We start from the raw sequence: 25363 nt of genomic DNA on the forward strand, positions 1-25363 counted from the left end.
AACCATCTAAACAAAAACAAGTCAAGCCAATTTGCATTGAAAATAAATCCCAAAGTATCACGTTCTTACAAACATAATTTCATTTCGAATCAAGGGGATACAAATGGGATTAGCTTCGCTTCCATTTCCCATTCCAACAATTGCTAATTAAAAGCATGAGATCCGTAAAACCAACAAATAATTAGATTAGAATCAAAGGAAGGATGGCACATTAAAGTAATATTATATATAAATAAAAGAGGACTTCAAAACTGCAGCTGAAACTGGAACCTCTTTACAGCTGCTATGCTTTTCTACTTTCCCTAATTACTTGGTAATTATTTTTTCTATTCTTTTCAACTTCATTTATTTACAATAATGGACCTATACTCTTCTCTCACCCACTCACAAATACCTACAAATGTACAGTTGGTTAATAATCAATCAGAATGAGAACCCACCCAATCTCATCCATTCTCCACCAGGAAAATACAAAGCTCTATCAAGTCATATCCAAGCTCCACTCCTTGTGTCCAAATCAAAGGAATTCAGGTTCGTACAGGAATCACATCTTCCAGATTGAGAATGAACATTAAGCTTTCGGTGATTGATACCCAACTCGAATCAACTGCTAACTGCTTGGCCATCCTTGCAGCTGAGAGCCCCGTGGCACTTTTAACTGCTACACAAGACACTTCAGTATAAGTTTTGCTTCTTTTGAGACCGACTTCCATCCACACACACAAAAAAGCACTGTTCCCCAAAAATCCAAAAACAAGTGTTGAATTACCTACTATCTTCCGCCTGATTTGGTCCAATGAGACCTGCCCCACAGGTGCACACAGGTTCCGGACAACCCAAGCACCCAAAAGTTTTACCAGCACGCCCTCCGCCAGAAAGACAAGCAGACTGGAGAATCCACCACTGCTAACTACAAAGGTTCCAAGACTACAGATGCTTTTGTGAATACAGAAAGGACAAATGGTGCTTCTTCCCCGGGATGTATGGTTGTAGGCACTATTGTGTAACCCTTTGGTTCAGGCTCTAAAACCATTTCACAAGATATTTCTCGAGAATTAACATAATCTGTACCACCAACTGATTCATGTAGGTAAATGTTGTAAGCAGCACGACGACCACGGGTTTTGAGGATCCTCATTCCAATGTAGAACATCTGTGAATCATGACTAGATTGATAATTTCTAAAACCAGCTGCCGTTCTTGAGAAGCTAACACCCTGAACAGTTAATGCCACTAAAAATCAGAAATTTCTTGCAAGTAGAGAAGAGGTAATAAACTCAATGAAGATTCATGCATTGCATACCTGAGTTAAGGTGATGAATACATGAATTGGATATGAAGCATCTGGACCACTTGCCCTCAATCTGAATTGGGGATTTTGATGCCATGAATTATAATCTTGACAACCACCAGCACTGTAACCACGCCATTGTCCATGAACAGAATATCGCATCTCAGGAGGGTAGACTCGACATACATAAATCGATCTGAAGTGAATTTGAAAATCTTGCCATGACATCCAGAATATACCGTCTTTTGACTGTTCAAAAGGAAACAAATAAGTCATAAAATGAAACCCATTTGAAAAAAAAAAACACTAGGTTTAGATAAATGCATTTATCCAATAATTCATGCCAAAGTAAGCAAAAGGTGCCTACCTGAGGAACATGCTTCAGCTTGTGCCTCATCCTATCTGTCCATTCTGAAGATGAATCAGACCAGGGACCATTCCATTCAACTTCATTTGCCCAAGGGTTTCGAATTTGAACAAGTTTGTGCCCATCCACCTCTCTTACCTGGATAAGAAATTAGTAAGATTGATAACCTGTTCCAACATTTCTTTAACAGTTACTATCATATGCAGAGCAAATTCAGAGGCTGCATTCCAGTATACCTGCAGTAATGAGTATGCGTGTCCTTGCACAATGCCACTGGAAGAAATGTGCACATCAGAGCCTGATGGACTTCCAGCACCAAGAAGAAATCCTTCTTGTTTAAACCGCAACAATTGAGACCATAGTCTACCACTGGCAAGGTCTATCTGGGCCTGGGGACTTCTCATGTCAATCTCCTCCCCAGCACCTCCAGTAAGATCAACAAGTGCATCCTGAACGAGACCACCTTCTAGTGCCTCATAAGAACCATGCAGTTTTGCATATGCCTTCTCCAATATAGAAACCCATAGTTCATTACCCTTCCTGCTGGTAGCAAATGCTGGCTTGCCGGGAGATTCACATGGAATCCAATCATCAACAACAACAGGGACCCACTCACCCTGTAGAGTGTTCATAACCAGTGTATGCCAAGGATCAACATGCTAATTATATGTTGACAAGAAATATCAATACTATAAAACAAAAATCAGTAGCAACTAAATCAAAAAACCACAGGCAGCACTAAGAATCCAATAGTGTATAAGATCAGGTCAAATGTCAGGTAATTATACCAGAAAGAGATTGAAATTTCTTTCTACATGCAGAATGAAATAAGCTGATTGAAGGGTCAGCTTACTCAAGAATTTATTTTGCTACACCTGTATTTACTGGACATGATAGTAATACTTCATAGATCTAGGGTTGTATTTGGTTGAAGCAATCACCCTTCCTGAAACTCCTAAGGAACCCTAGGTGTGACAGTATTCTTTCTTCTTGGTTGTTTGATACATGTAAAGAACCCTAGGTGTGACCCTTGGTATTCTTTCTTCTTGGTTCATTGATACATGGAAGAAACCTTTAAGTGTCAAGCTTTGGTTTCTTTTCTTTCTGCTTCCTTTTTATCTTATTCAGTTTCCTTCTCAGATCAGATTATTGCTTTAAAATCCTAGGCCCTTAAGCTGTCCTGCTTCAAGGACATTTGAAAATGGAATTAAAACCAATTGTGCCGGAGTGACATCCCAGTTCCTTTACCGTCCGAGTCTGACAGGGTTGCCAATAAAGCCGGAGAAATTTAATGCTTTGAAAGACGGAATCCCAATAGTTTTCCTTCAATTTCCAGCTACTCATGCATTGCAAGCTGTGCACAAATTCAATAACAAAATATGACCAACTAGAACATTACCTGAATACAGAAGCGAACGGTGTAGATTCCCTCCTCATTGTACTCTGGAGTAATTATCACTTCAGATATTTGCAAAACCTCCGTCAAAACAGCGACAGCACTCAAAAACCAACAATCACCCAATCGACCCTATTAAATTGGCAGGCAAAGACAAATTACAAAGAGCTGAACCACTAAGTTAACTCTACAACAGAAATTCAGCAGAAAATGATGGGACAAAAGACAACATTATGGAAATATAAGGTCATAAAAGAGTAAACCTGACAAACATCAGAAGGATTTGCAGCCCCAGAAAATAAGCATGGATGAGAATCCAGATGACCTTTAACAATTTCAGCAGGTCTCATCCACTCCGAAACAACCTAGGTTAGAAAGCAAAGACAAGGTGATAATAATAATAATAATAATAATAATGAAAACAACAATAAGAAACACCAATGGATTAGTGAGGAAAATACCTGCAACTTTGAAGGAGGATTCCTTGGATCTATAAAAAGTGACTGATCATTTGGAGGGAACTCATTGTCAGTAAAATGCATTTCACCTCGAGCAGAGAGGGCTTCTTTGACAGCCAACTCAACAGAAAGCATCCGCTGATTAATTTCTTCTTGTGTTTCAATCCTTGGCTTCCTATACCTTCTCGCAAAAGAATCCACATGAACAACAAAACCTTCACGTTCTGACCTCCTTTTCCTACCACTTGAATACTGACCATCCCAATCTACATCATCTCTATCATATAGGTCAACATCAGCAGGGTCACTATCCCACTCATCAACCTGAAGAAATAATAAACAGGTTTAAGTTACATATATTTTGCTCAGATGCAGAATTTTAACACACTAGAACCATACCCTTGGGGGTGAATCTGCCCAATGCCAGTTGTCCTCTGGGAAATCAATCAAGTTAAACTCGGTTGAGCAAATAGAAGTATGAAGAGAAGCAACCTCATCTTCATTTAAGCACCTTCCCCAGAGGAAAACATCCATTATATGCATCTTAGACTCTGCTCCTTCGCTGTCAGATCTCCCAAATGCATCCATATCAATAGGAGGCCTAACACCAACCCAAACCTCAGTCCCTTGTTCCCAAATGCTAGTACCCACAAACAAAGGTAAGCTAGTTTGATAGCCATCAAAACCACCATCTAAATAACAAGTTGCCTCCCCTATATCAGCATCAATGGTCATTGTCACAGTATGCCACCTGTAAAGCAATCACAATCCAGCTAAACTTGAATGCCAAAGGGGAAATACTTAGGCAGTAGATGAAAGCACAGGTAAAGAGCAAAATATTTTCCCAACTCCACACCCTTTTTAAAGACAAATGTGATAGCATAAATGAAAAATAAATCCATATATATAAGGATCATAATGTATTGAGCAAGAAAGTTTGGAGCGAAAAAACAGATCAGAAATTTTTTCTACTAAAAGAAAAATCTCAAACCTTCCATCAGCAATACTTGTCGCGCTGATGCTCCACTCCTTTGCAACAGTTGTCTGTCTGTCACCCTTAGTAATCAATCTAAGTCCAACTTGTCCAGCCTCAATACCTTGTTCAGAACCCGCCACCAAAATTTCCCAGCAGACCTTTTTCTGGAATTCAGTCCCTAACAGACAAACAGGACCAGATTCCGGTTGGATCATTACTGCAACCGAAAAGCTGACCTTTTGACTTTGACACATGCTTGGATCAATTTGACCACAGTGTCTGCCACTTGTTGTTGGCTCATCATCAAGAATGCAAACAGCACCAGATAGTCCCGTCTGTCAATAACATTTATGTTTTTACAAAAATAAGAAATAATTATATCCAAAAGCAAGGATCTCAATGGTACTATTACTAATGATACATTACAAAACCAGTATAACACAAAGTAAGGAAAAGTACAGTAGGCACCTTCTTAATAATTTTGTAATTATGCCTTTCAAATGAACGAAAATCACAAATTACAGTAGGCACATACACACATGAACTATAGACCTGAAGGTAGAAAGATGGCACCTCACACTATAGTATCATAAAATCTTTAATATCCGGTAATATTAACCGTAAACATTTACCTCAAAAAGTGCATGCTTTAGTACATTTTGAACTGTTCATTTTCTTGAAAATGAAAACAAAAAAATAAAGTCCAGGAGGAAACAAACATGAGATGTCAGACAATTAGACTTAGTATAGCAAGGTTAAAAAGAAGTACAATTTATAACAGATTATTGATTTTCTATTTGATTTTATGAGTACAAAATTGCCTTAGAATAGTATGCATGGCATACAGGACCATGCAAATAAATTTGAACACTAAAACAACAATGTAGAAACAAAAACCAACAAGCTCAAACTTTACCCGCTTACCTTCATTATCATGAAATACATCAGTTGAACATTAAGAACTAATTCTAAGTAGAAGCAAAAAGATTTAATACTTTTACTTATTGTTTTTCCTTTATGGGTAGTAGAAAATTACCAGAGCATAACAAACATGGCAAAATGCAATCACATTGCTAAACTATTATATTTAAAAATGAACTAACCTAAATATATTTTTGAACTAGGAATTAACAGTTATTAAGTACAAGCATTTCTCAACTACTATTTACTAATGGGAAAGTATTTGTTGCAAACTACCAAGGACCAAATGCTATTTTTAAACATTTCAAAAAGCAAATAACAAGAAAACTCAACCTGAACTGCTCTACGTGCTAATTGAGCTGTACGAATCCTACGCGCAATGCTTGAAACTCTCTCACGTGCAAAAGAATCCTCAAGAACAGAATCACCTCCTACTGCACGCACTGCAGCAGCCATTGCTGCTGCCTCCCGGCTGCCAGCATTAGGAATAGAAGAAATGAGGGAAGCTTCAATCTCCTTCCATTTACGTTCTTCCTTCTCCAGAAGGGCTTTTCTTCTCTCTTTACCTCTCCCCTCCTCTTCACGCCTCTGCATCAAGATTTCCTCTTCCATCTCCTTCTCTCTTATATAACTATAAATCCAAAATGAGAGGATTTTAAAGCACAGTAGAAATGTTGGAAAATGGCATCTCGAGTGAAAACAAAATATGAAAAGTGTCACACGGTTGCCACCTTTCCTGGATGATCTCAAACTGTCTACGGTCTTCTGGCATCCATTTCTTGATTTTCTTGGCACTTAGATCCGAGAACCCTATACTGTCAAGGAAAAGGTTCAAGCGCACCTCATCCTGCCACATAGTTATAAAACTATCATTAAATTTTTAAATCATACACCATCACACATGAAAAGCACATAAGGGAATGACAAACCTGTACTCGTTCTGCCTTAGCAGTTAAACCAAGCAAGAGCAGTAAATAACCACCAAATTTATCCCACATGTAGACCCATTCAGTATCAATAGCCTCTTCCAAAGCTAAAATTCGTGCATGAGCGCACATTTCTCTTCTATAATCCACATCATTGGTTGGTTCACGCCTAAACCCCCTATGATATCTCATTCTATGGAAGAACGATCCAGCAACTAGTTCCTCATTTCTCAGGCGATCTCTCAATTTCATGACATCGTCTCTAGGAAGCACAAAGTTCCCTCCCTTATCAAGTGTAGCAGCAGGGTCTCCTACCAAAAGAGCTGCTGAACTAGCAGACCTCTGGGGAGCGGAATATGTTCCAGATAAAGCATTTCTTGTCTGCTTGCATACATAACAATAACTTAATCATGAGAAAAGAAAATTTTTTAAAAAATCATAAAGAAGATTTTCCCGATCAGACTATTCTGATATTAAATGGAAACAATAAAAAAAAGAAAGAACAAATGGAATGGAATGGAATCAGTGATAAAGAGCATTAAAAATAATTAATCCCTTAAGGCAAAAATTCAAGAAAATAAACATTAAGGAAGTTTTATGCACCTACCACCAACAAGGGAGTGGAACAAATACTTTTGGAAAAACAAGAAAATGAAAGTACAAAATCAAACATTAACAACCATTTAGAAAATGGCTACAACTTCATGGAAAATATATTTAACTTCCCAGAACAGCAGAGCTGAAAATTTCAACAAGAAATAAAAGAAAAAAATATCACTTCGAGATTTGAAACCTATTTGTAGAAACATCCCCACATACCTTAGTAGCAGATCTAGAAATTGCTTGGACAACAGTATCTTTGCTGAGAAAATGAACTGCATCTTCCATCATCTGGTAGAAATAACAAATGACATAAAGTTAACATGCATGTCAATTTAAAGAGAAAAATCGAAACTTCTTTCAAGCAACATGCCCAAAAAGTGTAGCTCCAAGTTGCAATGGCAAGCACATTGACAGATTAGACAGGACTCACACCTTCAGAGTTAAGCATGGACGAGAAACAGCAAAGCCGAAGGCTACAACAAGGGTTACAGCAGATACAGCAGCACCAGCATATGGTGGATAGATTGTCAAGCTAGCTACAACACCCCATCCTTCAGTTGCAAGTGCAATTCCATACAGGACAAGAAATGCGGCACTATAGGCAACAGATTGCCAAAATTTCATGTCAATGCATGACTAAACATTTAGATTCATCATAGAAGCTAACAATACCAAAACCATATAATAAATAAACAAATGTGATTGAAGATAAATTGGAAATCTATCAGACAGAATATTCTATCTTAACAAACCTGACATTCTTTCCACAATCTGCATGAGCATCATAAACATATACAGGAAGCACTCGTGGAGAATAAACAACAATTGGAGGTGAAAGAAGAACCTACAGAGAAGGAGCATTTTTGTTGAACAAATGAAGTAGAAAGAGAATAATACAAACATTCTATCAAGATAATAGAATATAGCTCACCGTCAGAGCTCTCCCAGCAAGCAGAAACAGAAAAGAAAAATAACCAACAGATGCTCCAATAAAAGGTTTATCTGAAATAAAGATAAGATGTAATGATACCAATAGCATGAGTTACATAAAGTTATGCATCAAACCGACATAATATTTTCACAAATAAAACACCAAAAAGTAAAATAGGTAGAAGGGTGGTTATGTTCACCTTGAAACCAACCAACAAAAAAGGCTGCCAAACCCAAAAGAAAAGCAAGGAAGCAAACCAAGAACATTTGAGTTCTTGTTAAATAGAAATTGTTTGATGCCCAGTGGTGGATAACCCCAATAGCTAGAACAATCAAGAGAAGTAATAACAGAAATGCTGCCCCAATCTGTTTGTGACTCAAGAAAGACAACAGATTAGATAGGGAAATAGCTATAAAAGAGTAAGCTAAATCAAGGACACTCAAATAAGCCTCACTTACTGTCCATGGCTTAATTACAACAATAACAGCTGAAATTGCAGCAAGCAGAAGAAGAAGACCAATAGTAACAAATACATATACACCACGAGAAAGTTTCCAACCATCATCTTTCCTGCATAATAACATGAATTGCATAATGAAAATAATGGTCGACAATAAGTAAAAAACAGATCATGTAAACAATACATCATATTGGGATTTAAGCATTCATTATTTGCTAAATTCAGGAAGACTACAAACCATTTAAGTAATCCAGAGCAAAGAGATAGCAGTGCTGGAATGCACACCAGTGGAAGAAAGGCAGCAAGAAAATCACCAGCTGTAGGAACCTGGTCATCCCTAGACTTCACAATTTTCAAATGGGAGGCACCACAAAATGCGACGAGTACAACTAACAAAACAGCAGCAGAAAAAAGTAAGATCGAATTACATAGCCTCTAGAAATGGATGAAATACTTCTTTACTGGACACAAACAAAAACAGCTTCAATTGATGAGCTAAAAGTAGAGAGTGTAAAATAAAGAAAATGTACCTGAGAAAATACTGACACATATAGCAGAGGAGAGAGAGAACCGGTATGTTGCAAACCATGAAACGATGGGAAGCACACCAGTAACTGCTAAAGCAACTGCAGATGCCATTGCCCAACCAAGGTAAGCAGATGATGCATAAGGAGAGGTAAAGTTATTCTGTTCACCAGTCAATCCCTTGTATCTTAAATCATCTAGAGGCTTCACAGACACTATTGCACCCAGTGCCAGTACAGAACCAGCGAATACTGCTATGCAAAGAGTAAGAACAACAACCTGACAACGACAACAATGAATGTTACAACAGAACAGAAAATAAAATACTGGGAATTACTGCCAGAGAGCAAAAAGATGTGTAACTAGAATACTGAAGGAGTAAGCAATCACATCTTTTTCAACAGAAGACTTCTTAAAAGAAAAAAGAGATAAAAATTAGCAACACAGAAACTACATAATGTTTCTTCACATGAGCACAGCCTAAACGAAACTAACAACAAAAACTTAAAAAGGATACCTTCTTGGCCATACTTTAGCATGAAAATACAAATAGAGATTGATCAATTTAGTAAGAAAGCTTCAAAAAGGGTCAAGAAAAAAGCAGAACAAAATCTAAAGAACTATGGCACAAAAAGTAAATGATGTACTCTTGTCTTGCCAAGTACGTTCTGAACATTGAACTTCAAAAGGGAGTGAAAGACAAAAAGGCAGAAGTTTCTATTTTTATCTCTTTAAATCTTGGGTAACAAAGGAAAAATCTACATTATGTGTAAATGAAAATGCTTAGAAAAATCTGGGAAAGTAATTTTTATATGAAAAAGTTTCTTTTTATACTCTTTTCTTTTTATTATTTATTATTTTGGATATTACAGGAAGCACTTTAAATTTTTCTTTTAATAAAATTTGTTTAGATAACAATTTTTAAGCAAAATTATATAACAAATTATTACGTAATAAATCTCCCCCCAATGAGCATAAATCCAAAATGCACGCAGGTACACATCATGAACTCAAGTCAATGAAGTTTCAACTATGCAAAGTGCTAAAAAAATCAGCTCTAATGCCAGTCTGATAAAGCAGTCTTCTAAATTGCACGTCATTCCTATATTTAGTGCATGATCTATTTTCCTTTTAGGGAACTATTAATGATCATGTTCATCAATTTCCACGGGAAGTTACTGAAGGCTGCACTAGATGTTAAGTAAAGGCTATAGAGAGAGGAAATTTTTGGAGATTGGATCAACCCGCTTGTGACCATAATAGATTGAAGAAGATGAATTGAGAAGGCTGGCTTCAGAAATCTAAGTTGAAGCTGCTAACACTTAAGTAATGAGAGACTTTTGTCAACCTGAGGAAATTGATGCTACATATCTAATTATATACTATTTCATGTTAGATATTTAATTATAAGTATTTCTATTTTTGACCATATAACTAGTGGATTTATTTGTGTCCAAGGGCTAAAGATTAATAGCTGCTGTAGTCCAGTATGAATAATCTTTTCAACACATTAGGCTGCCATATTATATTCAGTTATCATTCAGTAGTCTAGAACCCTAAAACATAAAATACTGCTCTTGTTCCAACCCTAAACTATATTAAGTTAATTATTATCCATTATTTTCTGTTAGTTATTTAGTTATATGTTCAACAATTATATTTATATTAAGTGATTATATAACTAGCATGTGAACACTTAATGACTTTGAAATGCAAGCAGGCTTTTTTGCATCCAAGAGCTAGGATTAAAAGCTTCTGTAACCCTAGTATAAGCAGCATTTTCAAGACACTAAGCAGCATTACTATTCTTATATTAGTTGTTCGAATTTAAAAATTCAGTCTAGTTGTTAACACCATTAAAATCCATCTCTTAAATTCGCTGATGTGACATTTTAAAATTACAAAAGAAATACTCAATAACCATGTGACAGAAAAATGACATTGTAATAACAGAGAACTTTAACGGTGTTAACAATTATTATAGTTCATGTTAGAATCTTAATTAGAATAAAGTATTTAGACCAACTAATATGTTATAAAAGTTGAGGTACCAAATTATATAAAAAATTAACATATATGGATTAACTCTCAAATTTAACTGCAGTATAGGGACCAAAACTGAAACTTGACTACTGTTATTATAATCTAAAAAAAGTAGGGGGATCAAAATTGAAATTTAACCATTATCTTATAATTGCAAAAGAACAGGGTACATGCGCTATACATAGTGTTCCTATCCCAACTTCAATTGTACATCAATTTTTTCCTTTTACTCTGGTTTTCAGCAACCATTTTGATTTTCTTTCATTGTTTCTGTTTGCACTACTTGAGGTCCTATCCCATTAAAGTTTAAAACTTTTCTTAATATATATTTCCCCTAACAATTGCACCAAAATAATTACAAGCAGAAAACCAATAGATTGATCGTATGCCAAAAGCTAAAAATCTAGTCATATAAACTGTGAAAGAATAACAGAGCCAATCCATAAAATGAAAGATCCTGAAGGCAAGTTGAAAGATGCTTGATGACTCTGAATTAAGGAGGAGCACTAAAACAATGTTGCTGGCAGGAAATAAAGATAAGTGGCAGAACAAACCTCCTTTGTCCCAAAATGTCGATGATTTCCGGCAAAACCTGCACACTGAACTTGCGGAACCCAAAATTGGTAGCCATTGCGGATCCATATAGGAATTGCAACAGAGAGACAGGCTACAATGAGAGGCACTGTCAAGGACAATCCAAGAAGCACTGATGACTTGCTGCAGAAAGAACACAGATATTAGTGCATGACAGGCAATTAACCTGGCACCAGTCATAATTGAAGCAATAGCATAAAAGAAATTGTTAATAACCAATAGTGAAAAAGGGATGATAACAACGAAGGGAACATTCTTAACAAGTATGTTGATTATATAATAGAGGTGTTAAACAATGAGCTAGGATATCCAGTTAATCAATTTTGTATTAACCTCAAAAATTAACTACGGAACCATAAGAGATATTTCCATCAACAGGAAGGGGATCAAAAACATTAATTTATATTTATATTACCCATCACTTAAATCAGTGCAGGGAAAAAACAAAACTCCGTAAGGTACATGAAAGACATATCTCTGGCAAAGCTAAAGATCCATTCATTTGTTACTTTGGGTACTTGCCTCTTTCCCTTCCAAAAGTAAAAAGTAATATTTGCAGTCAAATAAAAAAATAATAATAATTTGAAGGATTACGGATAAAACATGATTTAAATAACAAAAAATACATGACTCTTCTTTTATCTAGACGAACCAGTGTTGACAAGGCCATGAAGTGTTGCTTTCGGTAGTCTCTTCAAGGCACAAAAATATTTGCATGAAGAAAGTAAGGCTCAATAAGTATACGTGTCTGTTATTTGTACATGCCTAGTGTATGTGTGTGTCAATAAGCTTAAGATACATAATTCTGATAACTCCAAAGAGTGGTCTAGTTTATCTTACAAAACATGTAAAATTGCCTTGTTTTTCCTTGACCAATATGCATGGTTTCCTTATGGTCCAGAACTTGTCAAATACTCAAAAATTGAGAAGTAGAGTTTGATATAAAGGTATAGCTCATTACAAAATTAAACAAATCATAGAGAACTTCAATCACGCAAACTTCTTTGTGCCTGCCACCTTATAAACAAACATGCCTAAGCACACCATGAATGCACCTTATCAAAAGTGCTTCACCTGAAAGGGTTTAAGGTGTTTTTGCTATATAGTGCGAAAGTGTAGCCCTAGGCACACCTAGAAACAAACCTTGACAACAATGAAACTAATAACTATTTTTCTTAAAATTGCTGTTACATTCTAACTATTTGTCCACTTTAATTAAAACTTCGATTTTAGCCGTTTGCTTGTACTTTATAATAAAAAATCAAGAAGCAAATATGACAAAGCAAGTAGAAAAAGGTATCAACTGAATGGAGCTTTCATAACACAATGAACTAAAAATACAAAACTAGGGGTTGACTAACCTACCAATGACAGAATGAACCAAGGCAAAGCTGTTCAAATACATGACAGGTAATGGTTCTCAGCAAAATATAGACTTGTGACAGCTTAGTATTTCATTTCAACATGTCAGCAAACACAGAAGAATTAAAAATAGAATAGATAAAAGAAGGAACCTAGCACTTGGATGATCCTAAAGAAATTGAAAGATAAATAACCCAGAAGTTTTAAATTACTTGTTGACACTATAGAAACCTTTATGTAGAGAAATTAATTGGAGAAGGAAGAAGATATTGAAGCAGAGAAATTAAAATAAATAAACTTTATATTATTGATAAAAAAGAATCATACATTATATAACAATTCTAGCACATTGCAACTGAATTTGGAACCATAATATAGTCATTCAACTGAATCTAAAAATCTTGAATAAGAAATCAAAGTATTACCATTTCACATTTTTACACTGCAGAAATCACTATTAACTGAAAATTTTGAAACATATTTCATTCATGGATAAAATAGACCATACCTTAGGAAAGAAAGCAGCAGTCCGACAGAAGTGCTGAGCAGCCAAGCAACAAAGCCATACTGGACAAAGAAAAGAAAAAGTGGAGAGGTGGGAGCAAAGCAGACAAGAAAACCGTAATAATTAAAAGAGAGAAAGGATTTATGTAAACTAATGGAAGTTAATACTAGAAATGGTAATCCAATATTGGATGTCATTACAAAAATAATGGCCACAGAAACAATGCTAAACACTTAAGCCAAAGGAAAAAAGAGAAAAAAAAATCTAATATAAATCTGCTACAGAAGAGACTTATTAAAAGGTACGGGGAGAATATTAAATTGAAGGCAGCTGCACCATAAATTTTATTTTTGGTGGCACATGAAAAGTTCCACAATCTTTTGTTTCAAGATTTCATTGATGCCCACTCAAGAAAAGGAATGAAGGATGCACAAGAAAAATACAAAAATGCAGCTTGTAACATAACACTCCAGATATATGGCTACCCACCAGTAATGAAGATTTGGTCAGCCATCTAAGTAAGATGTGTAATTACGAATACGTTTAGTTATCCTAGAAAAATATAAATAGACTACCAACTATAAGTAATAGGAGATTTCGGGATAAGGAGCTAACCTGTATGCTTAGCCTCAATGAGAAAGCATGGTCAAATGAAATCATTGTATATGAAAAGTATAAGGCCTACTGGACCAATATTTCCATATAAGCCTTTTCTAGAAATTTCCATCAATGCTATTGGCAACTCAGGACAAGAAAAGTACTAAATATCCACCTAGGCATTGTCATCTTCTAGAACCACTAAAATGTTCCTTCAAGAGCAAATAGGAGGAAACAGACACTACTCATATTTTAGGAAAACACAAGCAGATTCCAAAAATTCCAACATACAGAACCATAAAAGAAGAGAATGCCTTAATACAAAACAAATAAGCAAAATTATGAAAATAACTACAATCTAAACCTGCATTTTGGAGCCAATAAGTTGCAAAAAGGCCACATTAAAAAGTGAGAAAAATCACAAAAAAATTCCCAAAGGAAACCTCCTTATAATAGAGAATAATAGTGACAACTAAAATTAAGGAAATACTCATATTAGCAATCAAATTCAATCTGAAACCGAGCTGTAATTTCATGTAGGAACATCCAGTACAAACTTGAGAAGAGCAGTATACCCTGCGAGGTTTCGGTGTCAAGGGTGTTTCCTCTCCTTGAAGTGAACGAATAAAAGCCATGATTGAACAGACAACAGGAGATAAAAGCAGCACAGCAAAGCCAAATTCAAACTGCAAGAGATACACAGAATCTCCACATCAGCTATGGCAATGATAACTCTAGAGTAACGTCTATTTACAATTACCGAATTGCTATTAAACATAAACATCAATCAGGGAACTATCAAGTGGCGTCAAATAAAATAAGCAACATCCCAAGGGAAGAAAGGCCCACTTACTTGCTGATGTGTAGCATTTATAATTTTGATCGTCTTGGGACGAAAAACTGCCACAATGATTGTTTCTATAATAAAGACAAAACTAAACAGTACCCATGCTCGCTCTGGAGTACTTGCTATATGATGCAAAACAAGTCTGGACAACTTCAGCCACTTTTCAAGCCCTTGGAGTCTCAATTCTTCCGACAGAGAGATTTGATTCGGCATAGCATTATCAACACTATTGGAATCAACAATTGTAACATCAGTATTGTCTCGATGATCCCGATCTGCATCCAAGCTACTTCTCTGAAGTAATGCAAGTATAGTTGGATCCAAGCTCTTCTCCTTCAACATCATGGCAAAATTAGGATCCAATCCTTTATCTTGCAATAAACTAGTCAGTTCTCTATCACCATGTCTTGCCCTCCTTTTCAACATTGATGTAATCCTAGGATCACTCAACCTTTCTTGCAATGCAAGAGCTAAATTCAAATCCAACATCTGTTGATTTGCTGAAGTTGATGTACTAGACTCACAACCTTGGCTATCATGACCACTACTGGAGCAAACCATAAGAGAGCTATTGGGATCAATATTTTTCTCCAGCGTTCCCACTTCATTCTCTTGGACAACTGAGTGATGAGAACTGTTATGCATTGCTAAACTTGGTCTTCCACTGTCTACACTCTTATCACTATTTATCCCCTCTTGAATGTATCCAAGGCTATTCCAATTATTAGCATCAGAGCATTGAACCATACTCTGACTACTACCTTCAATGATGTTAGTGGAATGACCTCCTTCAACACTACTACTACGTTTGATACTTGAGCCACAACCATCAGAAGAACTAGAAGAACTATTTTGCTCCTTCCTACGAAAACCTTCCCTCAGACGGATCACAGTGCTTTGCAAGGCATCTCTTCGGGCAGCTAACGGGTTTGTAGCTGAAAAATGGCGAGAAACCGCCGCACCTAATAAGACAGATGCTACAACTGCATAGCTAATACAATGCCCCAAGTACCTGAATAAATAAAAAAATTTAAAGACAGAGAAAGAGATCAACTATCTTTAAGCAACAGTAACAAAACCATCACTACAAGAATCATGTGGGAGTTTAGAACAAACCAATAATGCACTCCAAAGCAAATGAGAAAAACCCGTGTAGTTCCAGCAACAAAAAGTGCAACAACACGACTTTTAAGAAGCTGAAACCCATACAAGCATGCTCCCATGTTCCAATCTACAAGACAAAAAAATAAAAGAAACTGAATATGCACGATAGAGATATGATTGTTGTACCAGGAATGTAAACAGCTAAAACTATATTAATACAATAATTTACAACCATACCAAGAATTATAACTGCGGCAGATGTAATAGCCCCAAGCCAATGTGCATCCTTTGCAGTCAGACCATATAGGATAGAGTAGACAAGAAGAACAACAAGGGAGCCAAGGTAAAGAAGTCCAAGATGAGAAGCCCTAAAAAGAAAAAAAAAATCCAAGAAACGCAGTATGGCATGAAAGCAAGTTCTTGCAGAACATGAAGCTTTCCAGTAAATAGATTGAGAAGAAGGCATAAAAAGATACTAAGATTTGAAACTGAATATAAAATAGACTCTTGAAGCATTCACTTAGTGTACCCAGAAAAATAGTGAAGTCTTGAACAATTACACCATCTATTCCTTAAAATAGAAATGGAGAAAAACCTTGACAAATTGAAACATATAAGCATACTCGGAGGCATAAGCTGCTACGTAAAACATACTTTACTACAGCAAGGTATCTACAAACATTATTTTGAACCATGGACATTCAAGACTATCACTGACATTATATATAACAAGAGATGTTAATCACTCAGTACTCGTACATAAAAACCAGAAACTGCTACCATCTGGCAATATTTCATACAATGCCAAATATGAAGATACAACATATTAGAGGGTGACCCTATTTCCATGCATGTCATTATGTGAGTAAGCAGGTGCCATAAGCATGCAAGTAAAAATGACCAATAAGTATTGAAGGAGCAAAAGGATGGAGAGAAATAGAGACACCCAAGCATCAAAATGAACACAATAAATGAACAGGGTTTACCAACTGAATTTCACACCAGAGTAACAAAAGCAAACACAATAAAATGGTTATACCTACTAAACTCCCGAGGATATAACTCGTTTGGGTCTGGTGGTTCTGGTAAACAAGACACAGGACCCATTTCTATACTATCAGAGTATGCAAATTTATAAGCCCTCCGGACATACTCGTCCACATCCAAGCCATTTCCTACATAAGATGTTGAAAGGGAAAGTCAACTTACAATCATTTATAAGTTTGGTCCTGATAATAGGGAAAAAAACCATCAATGTGTAACGAAGAAATGAAATGACTCATTAGGAATCAGGATAGCACTAGAGCAAAAATTACCATTGAAGACCATGCGGCATATAAAGAGCATATTGATTGCTAAGGCAATTGCTGATACACCAAAGAAAAATCCAGAAGGAGAATATCGCTCAGACGCACTGGAACCAGCTGTGACATAAACAGCACAAAGTTCATATGCACAAAGCAGAGCAACAGCCAGCAGAAGCAGAAAAGCAACGGCCCCTATGACAGCAGAAACAAGAACAGTATGAGATAAAGGGAAAAAAATCACTAATAGAAAGATATCACAGAAGATAATTAAAATAAAATCAAGAACACCTATAAACAAAACATAGTATCCTTTAACATCAAAACATCAACAAAGAATTCCAACAACTCTTTCCTCAAAAATGTTGCTTACGGTAGATACTCTCTTCCACCATTTCTCCTCCTAATAAACTACAATAATTTTGTTTTTCCCAGACCCATTGCAAGCTTTTTTTTATTTTACCTTCTACCAGAAATAGATACTTATAACATCATTGTTCAGTTAGTGTCCTTTTGGTCCAATCAGAACTAAGTCAACAAGAATGAGAAAACAATGTTCTCTGAAAATCACTGTTGGAATACACCTATTTTGAAAAGGAAGAAATGCATTTTATCTATTAGAAAAACTTACCCAAGTGGGCATCAGCTTATCATTGCAGTTCTTTTCTAATTTCAAGCTTCAGCTAAACTACAGAAGTTCGATTTCAGCTTTACACAAATTAAAAGTTGATGTTGAAAAGGCTAAAGCTTCATCATTCTAGAGCATATAAGTAGTTGCTCCTGAACTTGGGCGAAAAGGCACCAAAACATTTTTAGTAGTTTTCTAGTTTAAAATGAAGAACAAGTCCAATGTTGTTTAGATAGCAAACCTCACAGTCGGTGTCAAGTGGAGAATGTATATTTCAAGACAAATCTCCACCTGCTAACAAGATCTTGCATTAAACATAAATGAAAAATTTTTGCTACAACTTCTATTGTTCAATACACCAGTAATTGCATACAGTAAAGCTACTCCATCCTAATTAAAACTAAGCTAAGGTTACAGTCCATGATTTTAGTCAGATCAGTCCTTCAATGCCATTAATGCACTCTTTTTCCTTCAATATATAAGCATTTGGCTGAAATAGTTGAACTGTATACTTATCAGCCTCAAAGAAGCCAACTCAAACAGGATTGCAGAAAAGGGATCAAGACAATAAGATAAAAAGGTTAAGAGACAATGCCACAAGGAAAATGGACAACCAAGCAGACCAAACACCCTGTAAAGCTCACAACCACGGGCCAAGAGAAAAGGAAACATTGTGAAACACTTTCTCGGACACTTAAAAATTTGCAGTATAATCTACTTGACCGGTCATTGCCACATTCCTTTCTTTAGGGATATAACATTCTCGAAATATACTTCATCAAAGCCAATATCTTTTCTCAATACTGATTTTGCTCCTAAGGAATTCTATCTCCACTTGTTAGTTCATTTATAATATATTCTTAAAAATCTAGACAGATGGACAGTTTTTTTTTCCTTCAGCAGAGACAGATGAGCACTTAGACTAAATGTGACAAATTACAAAGTCTATCACTAGTGCCAAATAAAGAACCACGACAAGGCTTCAAATAAATTTGAGTTGACTGGAAATAAAATGACTAAAAAAATCTCTGTTCTTCTAAAAGGATATACGTACATCACAAAGTTGAAGGGCAAAAAAAAACAAAAAGAAAGAGGTCATTAAGATGCATACTTGAGCTTTGCCATCGAGTCCTCCACCAAAGCATAATTGAATAGAATGCCAATAATAGAGCAATGCCGGCCATTATTACTGCCAGACCAACAATATCTCTGCCTAATATTATGATTAGCCAGCATCCCCACATGATAAGCACCACAACTGGAGATAAAACAACCGCCCATGCCACTAGAGATAAAAGAGCACATAGCATACCCAGTTGAGGTCCTTGTAAAATACTCGGCCATTTTCGGGCGAAAATCCAACTGAAAAAGAACGAAAACAGTCATTGAAAGAGCACATAGCATAAAAGGGGCTTTACTTGCATATACCAACCAACTTGTGAAGGAGAAAAGTTATAAAAATGACTAATTTTTTTTGTAATAGGTAAGAATTAGTTGTTCAAATTTCCAGAAACAATAAAAAAAGTCAGATCATAAACCACATGGTGGCATTCAACCAGCCATACAAGTAAACCACATTAGTAGTAAAGCCAACAAAAAAAATGGTTAATAATAAGCCTCATAGTCAATTTGTCAATTAGAATTAAATGCAATTACAGAAAACATCTCAGTTATGTAGAATTAAAGTCGTAATTCATTCTTAACAATTCACTTGGAAAACCAGAAAACAAACGCAGCTGCATTCAAACGCTGTTATGATGTTAGCAACTATATCAGTAGCAAGATTAAAGGTTGGAAATATTAGATGCAATACCTATAAATCCGCCATGGGCGCCAATTGACAGCCCAGAGAATGGAAAATGAAGCTAAACCCAAAATTGCAAAAAGGATCCCAGAAATCAAACACGCCAGAGCAACCCCATCCCCTTCCATGGCTTCCTTCTCTCACCTTCAAACAACAAGCAAAAGCCTTCGTTTACATTTCAAACTTATAATTAAAAGAAAAACAGCAGTAAAAAGTTCAGCTATACCTACTTAACCCATATAGAGAACAGTGAAGAAGGAATGAGCTTTACCTACTTAAGTGAAGCAAGGGTAATGGGCAATCGCATGACGGCGAATTTAGGTGAAAGGAGCGAGTTTCGGGCATGAAATTTTGGCTGTTGAGCTAGGGCAATTTAGTCATTTTTGAAGTGAGCTAGGATTGAAACGAAGATGAAGAACCACGACGATGAAGAAGAAAAGAGATAAGGTCTATTAGGGTTTTCTTTTTAGTCTTGTTTGCGAAATTGCTGAAAGATTAAAAAGTTGCAGATGAAGACACAAAAAGAAGGGAAAGAAAAAAAAGAGTAAAGTTTAAAACCCTACAGCTCTCTCCTCTACTCTCCTGTATGTCAACTGTGAACTCTCTCAAGTCAAAAATAAAATTTATTTATTTATTTATTTATTTAATAGAAAACCAAAAGTAAATAATGGGAAAATAAAAACAATCAAAAATGATAGGCCAAGCGAATATATTAATCTTTTTTTTTCTTTTGACGGAAAATATATATTAATCTTATTTCTTTTTAATATTATTAGATAATCATATCATTTTTCTATTAATATATCATTATTTTTCATATTTATGAAATTATTTCTCTTAAAGTAATAATTTTAATGTACCAAAAAATATTAATAATTTAAGTTATATTAATAATTTAAGTTTAATATAAATAATACTAATATAATATTAATTCAAAAAAATTAACTATAATTTTATATACAAAATGTTGAGGGTAAAAAAGTTCTCACACTATAACACCTACAGAAGTGGTTCTAAAGAGAGGAGCGATGCCAACTAGCAAATATGAAACTTCTTCAAAGATAATCTCTAGTGATGGCAACGTTCGAGGTGATCTCGAATAAGATGTCTGGGTTTGCAAATAAATATCCAAAGTCTCAAAGATAATGTTAAGGCGGAACATTTTCAAAGATAAACTTTAGTGATGGTAATGTTTGAGATGATTTCGATATGATAGGTGATATAACGCCCCTAAATCTCTGATGTTATAAATAATACTATTTTGGAAAAATATTTAGTGAAAATTTCCCTAGTAATGGATTGCATTTAATCTAAAAAAATTAAAGGATGTAGTTGGACATCAAAGAAAGTCATTAGAAATGATACATTTTAATTTATTAAACCGATGAATAAACTAAATTGTAAAGAAATAGAGGTGTAAGGGTTAAAACTGTAATTATATCACATAGGTTCAAAGATGAATATAGAAACTTATAAAGGGTAAAATAGACAATTAACAAGAAGATATATTAAAAGTAAAAAAGAAAAAGTTAGTGTACCCTTGAATGATTTTGGACCATAAAATTAAGTAAAAAAAAAATTCAATTTAGGTCCATCAAATCTAAGTAGATGTTTTTATCTTTGTTAGATTTTTTTTTTTTAAATATGGAATTATGTACACATCTTCTCTAACGCATGGCAACAAAGGAAAAAAAAAGACTTGCTCTTTTTCATCTCGTTTCATCTCTTTCATCTAATCAATAAAAAATGTACCCAAAACCTTTTGTTTCTCATGAAATTCTAAATGAAATTTAGCTTCCGACACTTTTAGTTACATGTTAGAATTTAAATAGGGGCAAATCTAGAAAAAAAAATTAGCAGGGGTCGATATTTAACTATAATTTTTGCATGGATTAAAATATAAGTTTATTATGTATTAATTTATAATTTTACTATTTTTGAAGGGACTGAACAAAAGTTTTTATTTTATTTTTAGGAGTTAAAGTGCAATTTGTTATATATTAATTTTTAATTTCTTTTTTTAGAAGAGAATTGAATTGAAAATCTTTCATTTTGAAGGAGCTAAAGTGTAATTTAATTATATATTGATTTATAATTTCTTTATTTCTCCAAAACTTTTACCTACCCAGTTCAGATTTACCTCTTAATTCAATAACCCATGGTTGGAAGTCAAGAGAAAGTTTAGTGAATGAGAGGTAGTTGAGAAGACAAGGTGAAAAACTCATATTTTCTATCATGTATTCATGTTTATTTTAAGTAGAAACATATGACATTGATATTGGATATGTATTTTGATTTTCTTTCTTAACGAAGAGGAAGAGAAGGGAAATGGAAAAAGTGGTGTACAGAAAGGAAAAGAATGAAAGAAGGAAGAAGAAGTCTTAACTAACTTATTCAAGCTAAAGTAAAGTACGTACTTTTTTGAACTCTTATTTACCATGTTTGGATTTAGCTAGAAATTTTATAAACTATGATTTAGAATAATATTTAAATTAAAGAATTAATAAATTAGATGGTGAAGGAAGTATGAATATTGAAAGCTAATTTTCAATTCACACTCATAATTATATCCCTTTTTTAGTTAAATATGACTCATAATTAAAGGGTTAAAGTTCATATTCAAGTCTCAACAAAAAATTAATTTTAAAAATTCATCAAAATTTTTTAAGTGATGAAAGGTCTTAGTTGCCTGGCAGCCAGTGTTGTTTGAACCAAATCAACCCATCGAATAGGTTGAATCGAGAACTGGCTGGAGGATCGATTCGAAAAGTGACTTTGAACTAATTAGACTGTGAACCAGTGGTTGAACCAATTAAACCGATGATTGAACCAAGGTTTTTGTTTTTTTTATTTAACTAAAAAAGAGTCATAATTATTACTGTGAATTGAAAATTAGCTTTGTAACATTTCTTACTGGGATCAAATATTAGGCTCGGGTAAGGAGTGTTACAGGTGAGCCTTAAGATGATTATGTAGGATGATCTCGACATGATCAAGTCTTCCTGATGTGGCATATCAACTAAGAATATGGTCTTAAAAGGTGTTCCAAACATGAACAAGGTCTTTGCAATGCATTGAATAAACTAGATGGTCTCTAAGGGGACATCTGATTTATCTCAAACTATGGGAACTTCAGAACGTCTATAAAGAGAGAAACACGATTAGTGGTCACTAGAGGACTTCTCTCTAAGGAAAATTTTGATGCTTAAGTTAGTAGTCGAATGAAACATAATGTAGATGCAACACCTTGAGTCTAGATTCTAACTCCAGCAAGAGATGCTACATTCACTTACTTATAAGACTTTTCAATTTTCATATATGTTTTAAGCTTTATTTTTTTCTCATATGACATTTAAAACCATTCCAAAGGATCCTACTATGAAGCGGAAGCATTCTAAAGTCATTTAAAATCCTTTCAAGGATTAAAAACAACATTTTCTTAGAGCAAGGCACCCTAAGTATTAAGGTTTATGCTTGTTACTTGGATACAAGGGAGCCAAAATCAAGCTTAAGGACACTTTAAAACATACCAATTCATAATTTAATCATTTACAATCATCCTCAATCATTTATAGACCTCAAAATACTCTTAAAAATAATTCAAATCATTATACAACTCATTTATGTTTAATTTCCAACTAATATGCCATAAAGGTTCAAAACATTTCATCTTAAACACAACTTATCTTTATGCCGTTGCACTATCTATTTGAACACTTTCATTTTAGTTTGAATACCTAAGTACATGCCACTCTAGTACCATAATTTAAAGTCCATACATCACAAACCTTGCAATGTTTATGAGATGTGACCCGAATTACCACGCGTGAACTCGTTTCTCTCAATCTATTTCTCCAATTTAATTGTTTGAAAATAATGCCTTAAGTTTCATAGAAGCTTAGTAAGTACTCATCTGAACTTTATACTTATCTTACTATTAAATATAAGTTTGTTTTAAACACATTCATTCAATTATTTCATATTGCAATCTTTTCATTTAAAGTAATATAACTTAAAGTTAAAAATCTTCGCTTACCACCTATTTCACTTAGCCTTTAGTAAATGATTGAGAACAGAGAAGGTTGTGCGGAATCACATTGGAATGCTAAAGTGATAATCACACACTTGTATCATAGTGCAGGTCACACTTTGAAGTGCTAATCACACTTAAGAGCTTTGAGGGTATTCTTATGGCATGCCATTTATTCCGGTAGTTCAACCTTGTTTGTTAGGGACTTTACATTATCTTATTCACTTGTGAACATTTTTTTATTCTCTCATCACACTTGGTCTCCATATTCAAATACACTTTTCCATGTCACTTTTTTCTATATCACATATTTTCATAACCACTTCACGTCGTTCATCAATTCATTCACTTATATAACATTCTTTCACTAACTTTACATATCACTTTTCGTTTTCACTTTTACATTTGCTTAATTACTAATTTTCACTTCTTATATACTTTACAATTAATTTATTGAATTTCACTCATATTCACTTATGATAGACTTTTATTCTTTTAATTACTTCACTTCTTTACTTTTCTTAATTATTTATGAATCATTTCACTACAATTCATATTATTTATAATTCACTTCACATATAACTTTTTCAATAGAATTTCATCTCTCTTTTAGAAAGCTATACTTAATTCTTCCATTTTTCTACTTTCTCACTAACTAATATGTCACATTCATGCGCTTACTCAGAATTTATGTTCATATTGCTTTTGTTATTAACTATATTCCATTTCCCTAATTTCTTTACTTATTATTTGATTCATTTTTCAGATGGTAATTTCTTTCTTAAATTCACTTGTTTATAAATTTCATTACACTTTTTAATATTTTCCAAATTAGTCCGTATAACATCCTTAAAACCCCTAGATCATAGGTAGAGTTATCTTGAGAATACATGAGTAGATTTTTTAGAGTAAATAAAATGATATTTAGTAGTGAAAAAAGAGAAGATAGTTGGATATCGAGGAAGTTGAAAAGACTGATATATTGAGGGATATTAATCCAAGGTATAGAATAAATAGTAAGGTTGTGAAAAGTGTAGGGGTCAAAACGTGAATTTAAAATATAAAATGATAAAATTGAATTAATGGGAAAAAGTAGAAGGATTAGAAGTGCAACTACACCAAAAGTGAATAGTCACTCAAAGGATGAATTGTAAAGATTCTAAGGGGCAACAAGGTTATTTTTCAAAGTGGATAATTATAGAATTATTAATTAAGAAAACTACGTAAATGTTCGCATTATTTAGAGCCATTGGATTTGATGGCATTTGAGTTTTAATCTTAGATAGATTTTTTTATTAAATTAAATTAAATTAAATTATTTTATTTATTAAATTAATAGGATATATTTATGGAAAGATGGAGAAACTCTCCGTCCTTCTTCTTCACTTCAACCAAAGAAAAGAGAAGAAAAAGTCCATTATCTTACAATTTCATCCCTCTCATTCATTAAAGACAAATGCTAGCAAAAATCCTTTGAATTTTCATTAAAATCTTTAGTAGAATTAAGTTTCCAACTTTTGGGATATACCTTAATTAGTGTAGTGATTTCTTTTATATGTACTTGGATTTTTTGAACAAATTGGTTTAATAAAATATCTATTAGTTTCATTAATATCTTTATATATTGTCCTCAACGGTTTTTGAATGCAAAGCAAAATGAAAGTAAATATTGGTTCATTGATTATATAATG

The 25363-nt window shown here is 34.3% G+C and overlaps 1 protein-coding gene across 4 annotated transcripts; it reads right to left on the reverse strand.

The window, feature by feature from the left end:
• Nucleotides 1-204: 204 nt before the first annotated feature.
• Nucleotides 205-20254, reverse strand: LOC107963811 (calpain-type cysteine protease DEK1). 4 transcript variants are annotated; one of them, XR_005921134.1, is made up of 32 exons: nt 19914-20248; nt 19652-19786; nt 18950-19200; nt 17223-17405; nt 16946-17081; nt 16144-16274; nt 15919-16033; nt 14809-15814; nt 14531-14641; nt 13362-13420; nt 11452-11614; nt 8860-9133; nt 8568-8718; nt 8328-8439; nt 8069-8234; nt 7870-7940; nt 7691-7782; nt 7371-7533; nt 7155-7226; nt 6339-6716; nt 6141-6256; nt 5743-6040; nt 4504-4823; nt 3912-4263; nt 3516-3836; nt 3318-3419; nt 3058-3186; nt 1895-2275; nt 1659-1796; nt 1304-1540; nt 770-1216; nt 205-658 (listed from the first exon to the last, which is right to left on the reverse strand). XR_005921134.1 is itself a non-coding variant. In XM_016900292.2 (31 exons), the coding sequence occupies exons 2-31, from the start codon at nt 19768-19770 to the stop codon at nt 911-913; spliced, it is 6453 nt and encodes a 2150-aa protein (XP_016755781.1). In that variant the 5' UTR covers nt 19771-19786; nt 19914-20254; the 3' UTR covers nt 205-910. The 4 variants fall into 4 exon arrangements, 2 of the variants coding, with proteins under 2 accessions (XP_016755781.1, XP_040962168.1); XR_005921135.1 differs by having other exon boundaries at nt 205-661; XM_016900292.2 differs by having other exon boundaries at nt 205-1216; nt 19914-20254.
• Nucleotides 20255-25363: the final 5109 nt, after the last annotated feature.

This window comes from Gossypium hirsutum, chromosome A03 (assembly GCF_007990345.1).
Source record: "Gossypium hirsutum isolate 1008001.06 chromosome A03, Gossypium_hirsutum_v2.1, whole genome shotgun sequence".
NCBI classification, from domain to species: Eukaryota; Viridiplantae; Streptophyta; class Magnoliopsida; order Malvales; family Malvaceae; genus Gossypium; species Gossypium hirsutum.

Coding starts and splice junctions, on each gene's coding strand:
- LOC107963811 (XM_016900292.2), bottom strand. CDS start 19,770: ATGGAAGGGGATGGGGTTGCTCTGGCGTGTTTGATTTCTGGGATCCTT. Junction 7,227..7,370: donor GTCCATGCTTAACTCTGAAG/GTGTGAGTCCTG, acceptor TATTTCTACCAG/ATGATGGAAGATGCAGTTCA. Junction 6,717..7,154: donor TTTCTAGATCTGCTACTAAG/GTATGTGGGGAT, acceptor GTATGCAAGCAG/ACAAGAAATGCTTTATCTGG.